Raw genomic sequence first — 19,872 nt, 5'->3', positions numbered from 1 at the left:
ATTATGGAAAGATTTTCCAATTTCCAGAATATCTGCAAAGCAATTCAACAATATTAAAAAAAGAAGATTACAGTAGATATGAGTGAGAAATTTTATAACAACTTTTCTGCAACAAAATCACATAAACTTGCAACCAAATCTTAGAAAATTTCAAAACAAGATTTTAGCAGAATTTGATTTGATAAAATTAAATTTTTAGTAGGTTTATTTGATCAAGAAACATTCTAAAAATTACCTGAAATTACAAAAAAAAAAACACAAAAGTAAATAAGCTATTCAAGATCTAAGAAAAGATGGATACCACAAAAAATTTAACAGCAAAATTATTGAAGAAGGAAAAATGACACTGATAAACATAATTTTTGTTTACTAAAATGTTTTTTTTTTATGCTGAAAACGAATATGAACTCGAATCTTTCGATTTAATTAATTTAAAGGATTTTTATTTTTCAATGTATAGTTAGCATTTTAAGCTCCTATATTGTATTTTGTTAGCTCATTTTTTATTAACTTAGGTCACATATTATGACAAATGTACCTATGGCATGTAACAGATTGTTACTTCTGTTTAACAAGTGTAACTGGAATTTCTAAAAAATCTAAAACTACTGTAAAATATCCTTCATTGCAATCTGCAATTAGGTCTGTACCTCACACTGAAATTATTTCAGTTCCTGAGCCACCTGTGAATATAATTTTCGAAAGTAGCGATAAAGATCAGGCAGTACTGAAGAAAACAACAATGATTTTGATCTTGAATTACCTTTCAATAAGCCACATCTTATATCACAAGGTGAATTAAATGACTTGGTTACAGATTTAAATTTATCAAAAAATCAAGCTGAACCGTTAAGGAACAAGACTGCAAGGTAATTTACTTCAAAAAAATAACAAAAATTTTGGGCTTCTAAAGCCGACAAAAAGAATTTTTTCAGTACTTTATTGATGAAAAAATTTGGTTTATTGCACAAATATTGATGAGGTTATGTTACACTTCGGACAAGTTCATAAATCTGAGGACTGGCGCCTCTTCATAGATTTTGCCAAGTATAGTTTAAAAATGGTTCTACTACACAATGGTGACAAATATTCTTCGATACCAATTGCTTATGGTATTAATTTGAAATAGACATCAATGTGATGAAAGACGTTCTTGAAAAAATAAATTACAAAAAACATAGTTGGAACATATGCGGTGATTTTGAAAGTTATAGCTATTTTGTTAGAAATGCAGTAACGCTATACTAAGTACATGTGTTTCCTTTGTGAATGGGACAGCCGAGCTAGGGATAAACATTACGTTACCAATATGAGTGAAAGAAACGAGACAACTTAACTCCAAATGGGAAAAATATTATTCATGGGCCCTTAACTGAACCCAAAAAAATATTTTTACCCCTCTCCATATCAAGCTAGGACTAATGAAAAATTTTGTAAAACCTATGAAGAAGGATTTCTGTACATCAGGCAGACATTTCTGAATGTAAGTGAAGGAAAAATTGAAGAAGGAATATTTGTTGGACCTCAAATAAGAGAGTTGGTCAAAGATGATGTATTTAACTCGATGTTAAATAATGTAAAAAGTGCTTGGGCTTCATTTAAAGACTTTTACAAAAGTTTTCTTGAAAAAATCCAACAATTACCACGATATTGTTAATAGAGTTTTTACTTCATACAGAGCTATGGGATGTAATATGTGTTTGAAAATACATTTCCTCCACTCATATCTGGAATTTCGCAACCTCGGAGATGTAAGTGACGAACACAGTGGATGTTTCCACCAAGACTTTTCGGTGATGGAAAGTCGCTATAAAGGGAAATGGAATACTAATGTGCTAGCCGATTGCTGTTGGACATTAATTCGGAATGTGCCTCAGGCTATTTATAAAAGCCTCAGTGAAATAATTCTAACACAGGTATGGCTATGCAAAATTATAAATTTACAGATTTTAACTATATTTTTTGAAGCTTAATTTATTTAAAACTAAGGGTGAAAGAAAAATTGTATTTATAGATCTGTAATATACGCAAAAAAAGCAATTCAAGAAATGGTATCACCCTTAGAGAAACATTAAAAATTTTTTTTTGTCTATATGTGTGACATGTAACTTATAAATTGTAATGGCATTTTAAAAGCCTTTAATTTAAGTAGAGGTCTCAATAAGTTACTGGTAAGCTGCTATTTTTTTTTTGTCAACAAAGAAAAAAAAGAAGAACTGTGTAAAACTGTGTATTTGCAGTGCCACTCCGATTAAAGTTTTCCCATTATTTATCTTAATCCTTCCAGGTAAACTATTTTCGGTATCACTCTGTTTTTACTTTCTTGGCTATAGCTCTATTCCTGCTGCAGAGCAAAGAAAAAGTATAGTGATTAGCTAAAATTTTGTAATTCAGGATTTTGCAAACAACATTACAAACTCAAACATTGCAAACTTGTTACTCGAAAATACACAAAAATATTCTCTGGTTGAAATTTCTGGAAAATAGAAGATGTATGTACATATGTACAGGTGTTGGTCTGCGGTCTATATTCTGATTAATATCTCTAGACTGCTCAATATAAATTCTTTGAAAAAATAGCTCAATACATGGGACACATTGATGGTGTTTTGGGCTAAATAAAAATAAATTGATTGCATTTTTTTATTTCTGACTTCTTGTAAATTGATCAGAGAAAATTGAGCTTCAATAAGATGAAAGTAGTTAAATTATTTAAAATTCAAAAGTTTAACGTCGATAGGATTTAGAGATGAGAGATATTCAAAATTACATCTAAAAAGTAAAAAACTGTTTTGGAAACCTTATATTTTGGAAACCAATTGACAAAAAAGGTAAAAATTTGTTGAAATGTATTCAAACTTTAGCCTGATTTTTGACCACATCAGACAAGGTGCAGCATGTTATACCAGTTTTTTTTTTTATATATTATACATTTTTTAAGCCTTGTTAACACTCCACCAAATTGAGCTGACTTATTGAAGTAAATAATTACCACAGTAAATATATTCTTAAACTCCAAAAACACAAGGCATCTGAATGGAATTCATATTTAAAATATTATTTTTTTTAAATTTTAAATTTCAAGATTTAAAATCCAGCTGTATTAATTTAGTACACAATGTAGGAATATTTTTCTGTAAGGGACATGACTTAAAGTGCAATTTGTTTATGGGGAGATCAACTGGAACTTAAAATTATTGACTATTTTAATTTTTTTCTCAATTTAAATTTTGATATTGCATAAATGTTAAGGAAAACATCACTTGATGAGGGCATTCAAATCAGATCAAACTTTTTTAACTGAATATTTCGATCTTTTTCACTATTGTTCTCTAAATATTGCACAATTATGTCATAAATATTTTAAAAAAACCTTATGGTGTATTTAAAATAAAAAAAATCTATCAAGGACAAAGCCAGGAAAGTTATGCAACCCCTAGCCAGCTTTTTTTTTATGTAATCTACATATCCTATAATTATATACTAATCTAAATAATATATATATTTACTAATTTATTTATTACCTCTAAACTGACACGGTTGACCAACAACTCCACTAGCTGCCACATCTGTCACAGTGATTAAAGCTGAATTATAAACCTTAGCTACAAGAGGTCCTGCAGGTAGTTTATCACCAGCAACGGTAACTTCAAGCAGATGGCTTCCAACTTCATTCGGTGTAAATTCAATACGATATATACCACCAGGTTCTTGTGTAACAGTTGATGATACAGGCCTCTTTGATGGACCTAATGAATAAAATAATATTTTTAAAAATGTAAAAATAAACAATTTAAAAGCAAAACAATTTACAGAAAAGATAATCTACTTAAAAAAAATTGTAATATAATGTAATATATGAAGTCTGTTCATCAAAAACTTTTAATTATGCACAAATACTTAGTTATATATTTCACAAAAAAATATGCGAAAACACCCAATCAACTTTATTATAGTTGTATCAAGAATCTACAAAAATAAAATATAATTCAAATTAAAGAAGTCTGATTTTATGGGAGTATTAAAAAGTTCATTCATTATTATTGTAAAAAGCTATCTACAGATATAATGTACCTAGGATACCTATAAAAGAGATCCTTTTTTTTTTCTCTGAAAAGAAAAGTTAACATTGTAAAAACAAAGTATAATATCCAGAATACAAATGATAAATAAAAAAACAACTCACTGATAACATTAGCACGAATATCTTCTCTAAGAAAACCTAAAGCGCTGATCTGAAATGAAGTAAGATGATCGACAGGAACCAAGCGAACTGCTTCACCGATAACAGTTGCTTTGGGCCCAACTGTGTTGCCACTCATGACGGAAACCCGCCAAGGACTCCCTGTAACACAAAGAAAATCATTTAACAGAAATTCAAATGAACAGTTTGGTAGGTATGTTGCTAAAAAATTTACAAACAAATACATTATGTAAACCAAACAAAAACAGGAAAAAATTTTAGTTGAAAACTTTTTAATAACAAATAGTATAAAAAAACACAATGTGTAAAAAATTAAAATAATCTTTTGAGATTTTTTTTATTAATCCTTTTACAAAATTTGTCATCTAAAAAAAAAATTATTTAAAGGTTTAATCCAAGTATTTCTTTACATATAATAATCAAAAAAGAGTACAACTTAAGGAAATAAAAAATGTACAGAAAATAACAATAAAAAAGTATTCTGTACCCACTGAATAAAGAGCGAAATTATGAAAAACTATGAGCGTTACCGGAAAGTAGATAAACTATCAGTCATGATTAGGAAAATTTACACTTGTCTTCTATGGACATTTGAAAAGAATAGATACTAACAGACTAATTAAGGAAATCTTTGACCAAGGAAACAATAGAAAGACAACTAATAAGTGGTTCATACAGGTCAAAGAAGATCTAAAAGGACCAAAGATAGAAACACATGAAATCACAGACAAAAACTCAAAACATGTGAAGGATTCCATAAGAAAAAACAAGAACAGAATTCTCCCAACAAAGGCGAGAAGAGCACTCATGTAAAATGAAAATGTACTGGGAACAAAAGAAAAGATATGCCAATACGTGAAACTATTTATCCTGGTCCTACAGAGACTGGTGTCGGTTAAAAGAAAAGAAGAAATTACAACTGCTATTTCTTTTTTCTTATGATGAGATTACAGATAATATTTTTTTAGCAGATAAAAAGAACTAACCAGGATTTGAACTCAGAACCTTCCATGTGACAAAAGACAAATGAAATGTTACTACTCCCCCATCCGATGATTGTTAAGATTTTTGGTGTACATAAAGATCACCAAACAAATGTAAAGATATTCATTATCCATACAATTATATGTTTTTATTCATTCCTTTGTATTACCAATTTTTATATTTACAAGAAGTATTTTGATGAGAAAGATGAAAAAAAAGAAAAATCTTTAACAGGAATCGAACCTGAGCTCAGCTAATTAAAAAACTAGTACACACTAAACCCATAAAATAATAAATACATTTTAAGATGATGACAAATGGATCCAACTATTTCAAACTTCCTGGCTGAAATATTTTTACATTTTAAGAACGTTCAAGAAATACATAATTAGCAAGCAACCATGAATGAAATATTAAACAGGGTACTGTTATGCTGATGACATCATACTCTACTATACAAGGGCAACATAATGCGATGTCATAAATTCCTTACATTCATCAACAAATTACACCTTAACATATTTCATTGCAGATTATGAATACAACAAATCGTTTGACGACCTTCACCTCACTGTACAAAATTAGGCAACAAAGATAATTTAAAATTATTAGAAAACCAACTACATGGACCATCACAACACACACACACATTATATTCTTTGTATTATATATATTTATATATACTGTCAAATAACTGAATACTTGTATTCACATCATAATTATACTTGATACATATATATATATATATGACCAAAAATTGTTGGTTTTTTTGTCTTCAGTCATTTGACTGGTTAGATGCAGCTCTCTAAGATTCCCTATCTAGTGCTAGTCGTTTCATTTCGGTATACCCCCTACATCCTACATCCCTAACAATTTGTTTTACATATTCTAAACGTTGCCTGCCTACACAATTTTTTCCATCTACCTGTCCCTCCAATATTAAAGCAACTATTCCAGGATGTCTTAATATGTGGCCTATAAGTCTGTATCTTCTTTTAGCTATATTTTTCCAAATCTTCTTTCTTCATCTATTTGCCGTAACACCTCTTCATTTGTCACTTTAAATTGAAGGTGTTATTTCATAAATAACAAAAAAAAACTTCTTTGGTATTTAGCTGGAAGTTATAAGAAAACAAATCAATGAAAAACATTGTTTTTTATTAAATTTTTTCTTAGTAATGCTACTCTGAAATAAAAAAATTAATCAAAAAAAAAAAAAGAAGAGAATAATTATAATTCATCTCTATACATACGTTACATAAAAATAATAATCATAACAAATAATAATGATGCAACTAGCGATACATAAATAAAAAATTAAAGTTTGTATAGAATAAAATAACTATTTTAAAGGTACAAAGTAAGAAAGAATATTTTTAATATTTCCTTTATCTTTCCTTTTTTCTGTATGCACCAACTGACTAAATTTTTTTACTTTATACTTTTAAATGATAAGAGGATGACTTCCCCCTCTAGAAAAACATTACACACACACACACCTACAGAAATTAAAAAGATGTGTATAGAACAAGAATCTTTGTAATATACTTGTATAATTAAATACCACAACAACATAGTTATTATTGTTATTTGACAATAATATTTATTATTAGCATAACTAACAAAAATAATATATAAAGATATCTACCGGTTAGTCCAGAAAAGCAGCACACGTCCATTTATTTAAAAATTAAGGTAAGATTAAATTTTATATTTTTTGAGGATACATTTTCACATGCAACTCACACTTTTGAAGAAAAATCAACGTATGAAGCAAGTTGTTTTGAACGATTATTTTATTTCAAGAAAACGTTCTTTTTTATTACAAGCAGTCTCTTTAGTAAGCCTCCCTATAATTTTTTTGTTGATGAAATTACAAAATTAAAAAAGAATAAAAAATAAAAATCTTTGAATAAAAATTGAACAAAAAAAAAATTTCACTGACAAAACAAAAATTTTATATTTTCACTTTGCCCTCAAAACAATCTCTGAAACTTATTTTTTGAAATTGGTGCCAAATTTCAAATGAATTGCAAGAACATGAGATTTACAAAACAACACTAGAAACAACATGAGATTTACAACGACTAGCACTAGATAGAGAATCTTGGAGATCTGCATCAAACCAGTCAAATGACTGAACACAAAAAAAAAGTCCTATTAAAGGCAATTACTTTTATACGGATTTGAATACTAGATCGTGGATACCGGAGTTCTTTGGTGGTCAGGTTTCAATTAACTACACATCTCAGCAATGGTCGAACTGAGACTGTACAAGACTACACTTCATTTACACTCATACATATCATTATCTGAAGTAATACCTGAACGGTAATTCCCAGAGGCTAAACAGGAAAAAGGAGAAGGTAGGCTGTAAAACTTTTCCTTCATTCCATATCAACATTTTTTCCTCTCTAAGAAAAACAGAACCTGTCATTTTAAAATGCTATTCCATATTTTCATTAATGTTCTGTGGGGAACAAAGAATGTTACTGAAAAATTTCATCAAAATCCTAAAACCATATTTGATTTATTTGGGTTATAAAAAAATAAACATATAAAAATCCAATAATTTGATTTAAAATATGATCTCAATATGTGCTGGTCAGTAAACCATTTAGCCAAATTCCCATTGGAAAATAATTTATGTAGTTCGTAAAATATTTTCTCATAGAACGAACTCGTTTCCATTCTCAATAATAGTTTTAAAATTTACTTTCAACTAAGGCTTATTTTAATAAAATAAATAAAAGTTTAAAAAAGCAAAACATCTAGACTTATATTACACAATAAGAATGGCTACAACTGTATTTATTGCAATATAACCTGGCAAACAAGCAGAGCAGAAATAATGAGTCTTTTGTGAGGTGAACCAAAACATTAAAACGAGATGTAGCAACTAGGAAAAAGAAAATATTATTATAAAACTAATAATGCGTGTTCAAAATCAAAAAGCGATTAATAATTACGTTTTGGTTAACTTATCCGTGAAATCAGTTTGGGAAGCTACAAACCTCACAACAAATAACAATCATTATTTTGAACAATCAACTTAAAAATTACTGAAGTGAATTGTTACAAAACAATGATTCAAAACTACAGTGAAAATTGACTAATATGAAAATCTTTATTAACACGGAACATTGAACAGACAAGTTAATCGCTTTGTAAAAATGCTCATCGTATCAGATAAATTTTAAGAGTGAGATTTTAAAAAAATAAAGCCTTCTACTAAAAGATATTTGAAGATGTGTCAAAAAAGGTTTGATAAAGCAGAATGAAATAAAACACTTAAAAATTTTAAGAAAACTAAAATATAAATGTAGAGAAAGAAGTTATCTAAATCTATACGAGAATAAAAGGTAGCAATAATAAACGTTGATGAAGAAAAAATATGAAGACAAGAATGTAGACTGTATTCGATGTTTTTAAAATAAGATAAATTGACTAAATAAATCTTTATTCTGATTGATACATAATAATACTAATTATTATACAGATCACCTCAGGACGTGTTAGATAATACACTACTATTTCATGGATGATTAAAAGGAACTGCCGCAGCATTTAACTGGATGGATTAAGAGAAACCATGTTAACACCTGGATCAGAGGAGCATCACAAAATACATAATTAATTATTAAAAAAAAAGAAAAGAAAATAGATACGATTAAGAATCCTCGTCAAACAATATTAAAGTAAATAAAAGATGTGTGTGTGTGTAAATAAAAGGTGTGTGTGTGTGTGCGTGTGCGTGCGCGCGCACACACACACACACACACACACACACAAGGTCTGTAAATAAAATAATGAAACAGATTCAGAAAAACTTTTTATTTAGAATCCCATTATACAGAGTGTTCCATATAAAACTCAACCCATCAATCACTCATCCATGAAATTTCAAAAGTCAAGCTTACTCCCTTACTCGTTACTGAAATGGGCTCGTCCAACATCTGAACATCACGGCGACGCAGTAGAACACTACCGATAGTAACAACAATGCAATCATAACGTTCAGTGTGTTGGTAGAGACAAGATGGTATTTTCGCTAGATGAACGTGTTTTCATTGTTGAGTCGTACTTCAGTACGAAATCAGCGGTTGCAGTGCAACATTTGTTTCGCCATAAGTACCCAGATAAACCGGCTCCTAACAAAACATCAGTATTAAGGTTAGTTGCAAAATTTAGAGAAACCAGTTCTGTTAATAACAAGGAACACAAAAGATCTGCGTCAGTGTTGAATACAGATACAGTCGCTGAAATCAAAGACCGATTACTCGCCTCGCCAAATAAATCGATCAGACGTTTGTCTGCTGAAATTAATTTGTCTAAATCGACTGTTCATCGGGCGACCAAACGATTACAATTAGAACCTTATCGCATTCAAATGGTTCATCGACTTCTTGAGCCCGACAAAGAAAAACGGCTACAATATTGTCAACGGTTCCGACGATTTCTGCGTGAGGGAATTAACGTTATGGATTTGTTATTTTTCACAGATGAAGCACGGTTTCATTTGGATAGCTACGTAAACGGCCAAAACAGTAGAATTTGGAGCGCTGAAAATCCCCACGGTTATCACGAAAAACAATTACACCCGCAGAAGTCGGGCGTGTGGTGCGCGATATCGCGGAAGAAAATAATCGGTCCTATTTTTTTCGAGTACACCATTAATGCAGAACGATATCAGGATATTTTATTTCAGTTCATTGCACTCTTGGAAGAGGAAGATAGACACTGCTGGCTAAAACATGACGGTGCGACATCGCACTACGCAGGTTCAACTTCCGATTTCGTTGAGGAATTCTTCGGTAATCGTGTTATCGATCGAGGCTTGTGGACACCAAGATCTCCAGATTTGTTGCGGCGGATTTTTTTCTACGGGGTTACCTCAAAGAAAAAGCCTACAGCAACAAACCAGGAACACTTGAACAATTGAAAGTCAATATTGAACAAGCTGTATTTAAATATCCAGCCACAAACTTTGAAAAATGTTGCAAGAAACGCTGTAAAAAGAATGGAAGCTTGTATTCAAGAAGATGGCAATAATAAATAGATGGTAATAATAAAAATTACATTTATATTTATACATGCCTTTTTATTATTTCAACACCTACCAATATAAGGTTGGGTTGCGTTTTATACGGGACACCGTATATATACGATGTACACTTGTGTATATATATATATATGTAGTCAGGTCAAATTAAACTACTTTCTTTTTTAAAGTTGGCATTACTAAAGTTTAATATGTATGGAACATTTTTAATCGCTCAAAACTTTTTCAACTTACAGAACTTTTCTTATAATCTTTTATTGAAAACTGCGATAGTGGGAAATAGGTAAAGCATGTTGATATCAGTTAATTGTGTGTTAGAAAAAATAGTTAGTATAAGTGGAGCAATTTTGCGAAGAACAAGATATTATAACAAGATCAAAAATGTAAATGATCGCTATTGAATTCAACAATGAAACTATATAGTATAGCATATATGTATAGAATTCTATAATTATTAACTTAACAATTTGTCTTCAGAGAACATATCGAATCTAATTTAGTTGAGTAGACATTAACCCACCGGGTTGGTCTAGTGGTGAACGCGTCTTCCCAAATCGGCTGATTTGGGAATCGAGAGTTCCAGCGTTCAAGTACTAGTAAGGTCGGTTATTTTTACACGGATTTGAGTACTAGATCGTGAATACCGGTGTTCTTTGGTAGTTGGGTTTCAATTAACCACACATATCAGGAATGGTCGAACTGAGAATATACAAGACTATATACACTTCTTTTACACTCAGACATATCATCCTCTAAAGTATTTTCTGAAAGGTAATTACCGGAGACTAAACAGGAAAAAATAAAGTTGGGTAGACATTAAAAATTTCCAGATCAGCTAGATACCATTAACAACTAAGAAAATGCAACTTTTAATCAAATAATAAAAAGCAAAAGATAACTCGAAACTAAGCGTTAATTATTGCAAAAGATAACCTGTATATGAAATAAGACCAGAATTATATGAAGCGAAGTCGTTACAGATAGGGGAAATTCCGGGAATCTAAAAGTGATAGCCTAGGAAAAGATCACAAATTAATATTCATTAAAACAGGGCGGTCACTTTTCATGAGTGGGAGAGTGACAACTCTTCCGCGATTGATTTCTCTTGTCTAAATTTTCGAACTCCTACTTTAATTCTTATTTTTTCCTAATAGGACTTAACCGATAACGTTCTTTTCTCATTAATTTTATTTTTAAAACTATCTAATATATTGATACTATATACTTATACATTTTTATAATAAAGTTTGATTAATTACTCGACAGCTTTAGCAACATTTTTCATACTTGGTTAGTCAAACTCAATACTATTATCCTAAATGCGTCATTATTTTCAATTAGTTTCTCTATTGATATCTTAAAAATGTAGCTTAATACTCTATTTTAATATTTTGTATGTGGCATGCGAATTAACGACTTTTATTACATAAAATTTGGTTAATCAGCATTTTAATGACTTTGAAGAGACAACACGTTAACTAATGCGATAACAAACATAACTATATTTATTTTTATACTTGATTTTACCAAGAGAAATAAACTAAAGAGTATAAAAAAAAATATATTTTTACAGTTTGGTTTCATCTTGTGCGAGATAAAAATATCGAGTGATGGAAGGTGTACGAATAAATTTCCTATCCGTCAAAGATGAGAGGTATAAAATGAACAAAAAACAATTTTGAAACAAGAATATATTTTCATATAAATGAATTAAAAGGATACACTTTTGAGAGAATGAAATAAAAGAATTTTTTTATTTTCCTGATTATTGTTGTTTTATTGTACCGACTACAAAATTACTTCAATATCGGCATAAAGGTAAACAAGAACAAAGGACAACTATTCAATCGAAACATAAATAAATTTGTTGTAAAAGGTGTAATAGTAATCCAAAAAAATTAGAATGAAATTGAAAACCCATATGGTAAGTCTCGTAAATATCATTTTTTCCGGTCAAAAAACAAAAATTTCAATATTATAAATAAAACTTATATAAAGCACAAAGAAGAAAAACATAGTAGAAGGACAGTGCAGGATAATCCAAAATGAAAAAGTATAAAAAATAATAAACCCGCTAACAAATTTCTTCAGGAAAAAAAGAATTTCATTCATGGGGCACCTACTTGGAGCAGAAAACACCAAACTTGCAAGCCAAATAATTAACATTTACTGGGAAAGAACACTAAAACCGAAATGGATAAAGGAAGTCCGAAAAGATATGGAAGAGTTGAGAATCTCCAAAGAAGATCTAATCACAAAATCTGGAAAATACGACAAACTAATTAAAACTAATATGATTAATATTTGAACCTAAAATCAAGAAGAAATCCAACAGAGTGTATTCAGACGAGGACAGACACCAAAGATCAGAACGCCTCAACAGGATGGAGGCAAAAAGAAAAGAAGCAGCAATAAAACAACTCACACGATTCAGAAATAAGAAGAACCGATTTCAAAATGGACTGGCCCAGAAATTGAACTAAAGTGATCCTATGAGGTAGTAAAAGCAAAAAATAAAAAATAAAACTGTTTTCAACTAAGCGATACTGATATCAAAAAAGGTAAGACACTACATTTCTATTATCAAAATCTGTTCTTAATTTAAAATTTTCTTTAAAAAAAACAAATACATGTTAAATTTATATAATAGGCAATTGGAGAAGACCAATTTGGTTTCAGGAAAAGTATAGGGACAAGGGAAGCAATTTTAGGCCTCAGATTAATAGTTGAAGGAAGATTAAAAAAAACAAACCAACATACTTGGCGTTAATAGACCTAGAAAAGGCATTCGATACCGTAGACTGGAATAAAATGTTCAGCATTTTAAAAAAATTAGGGTTCAAATACAGAGATAGAAGAGCAATTGCTAACATGTACAGGAACCAAACAGCAACAGTAACAATTGAAGAACATAAGAAAGAAGCCGTAATAAGAAAGGGAGTCCGACAAGGATGTTCCCTATCTCCGTTACTTTTTAATCTTTACATGGAACTGGCAGTTAATGATGTTAAAGAACAATTTAGATTCGGAGTAACAGTACAAGGTGGAAAGATAAAGATGCTACGATTTGCTGATGATATAGTAATTCTAGCCGAAAGTAAAAAGGATTTAGAAGAAACAATGAACGGCATAGATGAAGTCCTACGCAAGAACTATCGCGTGAAAATAAACAAGAACAAAACAAAAGTAATGAAATGTAGTAGAAATAACAAAGATGGACCACTGAATGTGAAAATAGGAGGAGAAAAGATTATGGAGGTAGAAGAATTTTGTTATTTGGGAAGTAGAATTACTAAAGATGGACGAAGGAGAGATATAAAATGCCGAATAGCACAAGCTAAACGAGCCTTCAGTAAGAAATATAATTTGTTTACATCAAAAATTAATTTAAATGTCAGGAAAAGATTTTTGAAAGTATATGTTTGGAGTGTCGCTTTATATGGAAGTGAAGCTTGGACGATCGGAGAATCTGAGAAGAAAAGATTAGAAGCTTTTGAAATGTGGTGCTATAGGAGAATGTTAAAAATCAGATGGGTGGATAAAGTGACAAATGAAGAGGTATTGCGGCAAATAGATGAAGAAAGAAGCATTTGGAAAAATATAGTTAAAAGAAGAGAGAGACTTATAGGCCACATACTAAGGCATCCTGGAATAGTCGCTTTAATATTGGAAGGACAGGTAGAAGGAAAAAATTGTGTAGGGAGGCCACGTTTGGAATATGTAAAACAAATTGTTAGGGATGTAGGATGTAGAGGGTATACTGAAATGAAACGACTAGCACGAGATAGGGAATCTTGGAGAGCTGCATCAAACCAGTCAAATGACTGAAGACAAAAAAAAAATATATAGGCAATAGATAATAAATAGAGACCGGATTATATGCAACATAAAACCCTGTAAATATGCATGAAAAATGCTTAAAATATGCAAGAAAAGTGTCAAAATATGTAACTTTAATAAAAAAATAATTTTTTTTTGATTCAGCATATATTAGTAAGTAGTTGAACAACATATCGATAAATTCGATAATTAACAATTATTTCAAATTTTATTACTTTTATAAACGTAAACAATCAGGTACTGTTCCAGATGTTCGGTATTAAGATTGTGTCTTCGACCACTGAAAATATTTTTATAAGTGGAAAAGGATCGTTCCACATCCACTGAAGTAACTGGGCAGTATTTGAATTTGGGTGCTACGTTAGCACTTATTGTTTCTGGTAAAAGTTCACCCGTCCCATTAATAAAACTACCAATTTGATACAAAGGTTCAAAGACTGGGTTATTGTTCAAAATATTTTCAAATTTTTCTTTAAGATTATACAGGAATACCTCCGGCAATGTGAAGTTCATTTGGCGGATTTTATTCATTAACTGAATAGATTCAGTCAACGCCAAACCTTGAGTTTCAAGTTTTTTTAATATTTGCAGGTATGAGGAAAAAATGAGTGCTATTCACAGCTACGTTTTTTTTTATACTAGAATCGTTCCTTGGACTGACAAACTGCCATAGCACTATTGAAGTCGTTTACTAAACCTTTGATAGCCTCGAAATGTTCATTTTAAAACAGCACAGCTTTAATCCACGTTCCCCATCGAGTTACCACTGGTTCGGGAGGTAAAGGCGTATTTGGCAGTTTTTCTTTATATGCCTTATTGCGAGCAGGTGCCTTAAGAAACAATTTCTTTGTTGATGAAATCAGTTTATTTACATTTCCAAACGTGGATCGTACTTCTTCAGCGAGTCGATGTACTCCGTGAGCAAAGCACGTCACATGAATCAAATTGGAATAAAATACTTGGAGAGCTTTGGCTGCCTTGATCATACAGGGAGCAGCATCTGCAGAAGATTCAAGAAATATTTTTTAATATCCTAATTCATAAATCTGGCGATTGTAGAATGAAATGTCTTTTCAATTTGTTTGCAGGCCATCAAATAGGAAGAAGAGGGCTTTAGTTTGACTGCACCGACAATTAAATTCGCAATGTAACGGCCACAACTGTCGGTAGTTTCGTCAGCTGAAATCCAAATAATGATAACCTTGAGTTCATTGCGTATCTCTTCCAGAACATGCAGGTAAATTGTTGGTATGTAATTTTTACGCTATTTTGATTCATCTGGTATATTTTGATTCAAGCAATATTTTCGCAGAAAATCTTTGAAGATAGAATTTGAAAGTTTATGAAGAAGAATATTACTTGTAAGCAGCTTCACTAAATTCATGCTGAAGTGTTTTCTTTTTTTGTTAACCTTTGGAAGTGAAATCATTGCTAATTTCCGCTGATATAAGTTGTTGCAGTGGATCTTTCTTTTGCAATTCTACAATATGAAGACTTGTTCTGACATACTGTTCTCTTTGAAACTTTTTTGTACACGAAATATTTTTCTCGCAAACTCGTACGTAAATGTTCCAGGATATTCAACTATCCATGAAGACACACTTTTTTTTTGGAAGACACGGTACACATTTAACTTTGCACATACAAATAAAAAACTAAACAGGAACGCGTCAACAATAAAATGCGTAATTTAACTGCCTAGTGGGAGGAGTGCTGCAGTAGGCATGCGCGACGCAGAACGGTACTGTCCGTCCTTGTCTCGCGTAAGTCTGTGCTTTACTTGGCCTCATAATGATATTATCCTAACAAAACAATCGACGCACGTCTATTAAGTTCTTTCTAAGAGCCGTGCTGCTAATAGGTTTGGCCGGCTACAACGTAAGATTTCATTTATTAACAAGGTACTCTACCGAAAAATATTATATAGCGAAAATATACATCATCACTAAATTTTAAAGAAAATATGCAATAACCGGTGAGAATGGGCTTAATATGCAAATCCATATAATCCGGTCTCTAATAATAAACATTAATAATCATTAAGCGTTCCATATAATAAGTAAAATAAGAAAAATTTGTTACAAAACTCTTACCGGCCCGATTTCATTTATATGTAATACATATCACGTTTACAGAAATAATACAATTCTTATGATTATTCGTTGTTAATAAATGATTATTAACAACGGTATAATTAATAGTAATTATTAATGGTAATAAATGAAATCGGTTTTGTAACAAATTTTTCATTTATTTTTCTTATTATATGGAAAGCTTTTAAACATCGTTTATTATCTATTACACATATTTAACATGTATTTTTTTAAAAGAAAATTCTAAATTAATAACAGATTTTGATAAGATAAATGTGTAGTATCTTACCTTTTTTTTGATGTCAGTATCGTTTTGTTAAAAACCTTTTTTTTGTTTTTTTTTTTTTCTTTTAGGACATAAAGTGATAATGGATCACTTTAGTTCAATTTTTTTGGCAAGTTCTTTCTTTTCTTGCTGATTTGTTGTTTTTCAGCTTTTCTTTTTCGCCAGTAATTTCCAAGGGTTTCAGATCTTCTTGCCCTTTCTTGTTCAGAGTACACCCGGCTTATTGTTTTCTTGGGTTTTGATAGGAATCTTGTTTCTTTATTTTTTTAATTTCTCATAGTTTCCGGTTTTCGTTTTAGGTTTTCACATGGGTTATGTCTAATTCTTCCATGTCTTTCTGTACTTCGTATAACCAATTCGGTCTGTTTTTCTTGCTCCAGAAAAGTTCGAAATTTTTTTATTTATTTATTAACAGAAATATTTATTTTTGAGCGGGAAAAATGATACCTTTTTCCTTTTTTTTAACCTCCGGGAATACCGTTAAGTATTACTTTAGACAGTACAGTCAATTTGTATTTTTATTTGAAAATCCTTACCTACCGATTGATGTTTTTTCTATATGTTTGGGGTAATGAGGGAAGCTTAACTCCAGATTTTTAACATCCCCCTCCCATAGATTTTTGAAAAACTCAAAAAGTTTTTGAAATGCGTTTTTCTCTGAATCTATGCATTTTAGAGAAAAGTTTTTCAAACAAAAAGTGTAAAGGACATTTTCCTCTACAATTAATGTCTTTAAAGTTATGCCATATAATTTGAAATTGAAATACTAGGTGGCGCTGAAGTTGTAAAAAAGTGTTATTTCGGGTTTTTCGTCTGTATTGCATTTGGAAAAGTTGTTAATCTCAAAAAAAAACAGACAACTTTTATTTAAACAATTTTCTTGTACGACTTACCGTTTTGGAGCTGTAGCTTGTGAAAGTGTGAAATGTTGTGAATTGGTCACGTGTTCGAAACCGGTCTAGTCGTTGAACAATGCCGATCTCCCCGGCTACAGTAATAATAGGACCGCTGCGTTGCCATTGTACAGCTATAACTCTGGAATGCTAAGTCGTACAAGAAAATTGTTTAAATAAAAGGTGTCTGTTTTTTTGAGATTAACAACTTTTCCAAATGCAATACAGACGAAAAGCAATTTTTTCCGGTGAAAAAACCGAAAAAACACGTTTTTTACAACTTCAGCGCCACCTAGTATTTCAATATCAAATTATACGGCATAACTTAAAAGACATTAATTGTAGAGGAGAATGTCCTCTACATTTTTTGTTTGAAAAACTTTTCTCTAAAATGCATAAATTCAGAGAAAAAAGTATTTCAAGATCTTTTTGAGTTTTTCAAAAATCTATGGGAGGGGGATGTTAAAAATCTGGAGTTAAGCTTACCTCATCACCCCTAACGCATGGAGAAAAGATCAATCGGTAGGTAAGGATTTTCAAATACAACCTATTTTGATGACAAATTGCCTGTAATAAGAGGATGAGATGAATGACAATTTTTGTAGAGTGTGAAAATGCCATGCCTGACCGGGATTCGAACACGGGGCCACCGGATGAAAGGCTGAGACGCTACTATTCGCGTCACGGAGACCGGCAAAAAATTGTTTCTGCGAGACTCTTTCCGTACGATTTAAAATTTAATTGTAATTTTTTTGGATATAAATGTGTTTTTTTTCGATTATTCTTTTAATTGTTTATAAATTACTGATTGTTTCTTATTGATTTATTATTAAAATTTATTGCCTTTCTAAAACAAAAAAAAAATATTTTTTTTTAATATCACGGCCAATCTTTTTTGTTGATAGTCATTTCATTCAATTCTTACCATACTTTTCCTTTTTTAATAGAACTAGTATAATGACCTTCACGAATCGAAGATCCAAGATCCGTGATGTAATATTGCACTTATTACTTAGTAAGTATAACTCTAGATTTTTATCGTATCCGTTCACACTTTTTATATTATTATTAAATGATTTTTTTTTTTATTTCTCCATCAATTAGTTCAAATAGTTCTAATTGTAGAATAAAAATTTTACCAATCGAATTTACTTCTGTTTATATATTTCTTTTTTAATAATTATTACACAATTGCGATAAATACTTGACGCACTCCTTTACGAGAAAAATTTTGGGAATCCACTAAAAACGGCCAACAAATACCTTAACTTGAATAAATTTAATAAAACATAAAAAATAGTCCTATTTTACTGCAATTTTTATTACACATTGCATTATTTTGTCGATGTTTTAGATCCAAGAAATTAAAAATATTTAAAAAGAAGGATGTTAAAATTTGTATCTGTATTCTATTTCTTCCTATATATATATATATATAGGAAGAAATATATATATATATATATGTTTTCTTCTTAAATTTAGTAAAACCGACTTCAAAGAGGAGAAGGTTCTTAATTCGACATTTATATATTTTTGTTTCTCTGGGCATAACTTTTACAGAAAGTATACATTTTTTTAATTTTTTAAATAAAAATACATTTTAAATATAATTTTTTTCTAATTCATCCGGTTGGTCTAGTGGAAAACTCGTCGTTGTAAATCAGCTGATTTCGAAGAGAAGTTTTCAGATTCAAATTTGAATAAATATAGTTACTTTTATTCATATTTGAATACTAGATTGAAAATACCGGTGTTCATAGGTGGTTAGGTTTCAATTAATCACACGTCTCAGGAATGGTCAGCCTCTCTTTTTCCTGTTTAGCCTCCGGTATTTACCGATCAGATAATACATAAGAGGATGATATGTATGCGAGTAAATGAAATGTTGTACTCTTGTACAGTCTCAGTTCGACCGTTCCTGAGATGTGTGGTTAATTGAAACCCAACCACCAAAGAACACCGGTATCCACAATCTATTATTCAAATCGGTATAAAAGTTACTGCCTTTACTAGAACTTGAACGCTGGAACTCTCGACTTCCAAATCAGCTGATTTAGGAAGACGCGTTCACCACTAGAGCAACAAGGTGGTTAGGAATGATCAGCCTGAGTTTGTTCAAGATTACACAATTACCGTTAGTTACATTACACTGATAATTCGCTAATGATTTTAACTAAAAATAGAAGTATTAAAAAAAAATTGACTTTACACCAAAAGTATCAATTTTGATGAATAATTTTTAAACAATACAGAATGATTTCATGGTAGTTTCACATTACTGCCGAGAACTACTGGACATTAAAAAAACGTGTTGGACAAAAACTCCCACTATTATTATTGTTATTTATTTATTACTTTTTTGTGTTCTTAGAGAATTAAATCGCATTTATATAAACATTTTTCGTCGTTAGTCTCTCAATATCTTGGTCGAGCCGCGAAAACGCGACAATGTTATAATGTACCAATGAATAAAAGTTTAATTTTTTTTAAACCGACAGACATTTGTTAGT

General features: G+C 30.6%; 1 protein-coding gene across 1 annotated transcript in view; it reads right to left on the bottom strand.

Moving 5' to 3' along the window:
* The window catches only part of jbug (filamin-type immunoglobulin domains fbug), a 302,727-nt gene that overhangs the window by 94,336 nt on the left and 188,519 nt on the right, over window positions 1-19,872 (bottom strand). The window contains exons 18-19 of the mRNA XM_075380319.1: window positions 4,187-4,345; window positions 3,525-3,749 (exon numbers count right to left, since the gene is read on the bottom strand). Coding sequence (XP_075236434.1) covers window positions 3,525-3,749; window positions 4,187-4,345 — 384 coding nt within the window. The remainder of the gene's footprint in view (window positions 1-3,524; window positions 3,750-4,186; window positions 4,346-19,872) is intronic.

This window comes from Lycorma delicatula, chromosome 12 (genome assembly GCF_047948215.1).
Source record: "Lycorma delicatula isolate Av1 chromosome 12, ASM4794821v1, whole genome shotgun sequence".
In the NCBI taxonomy this organism is placed as follows: domain Eukaryota; kingdom Metazoa; phylum Arthropoda; class Insecta; order Hemiptera; family Fulgoridae; genus Lycorma; species Lycorma delicatula.
This window is presented reverse-complemented; position numbering and strand designations above follow the sequence as displayed.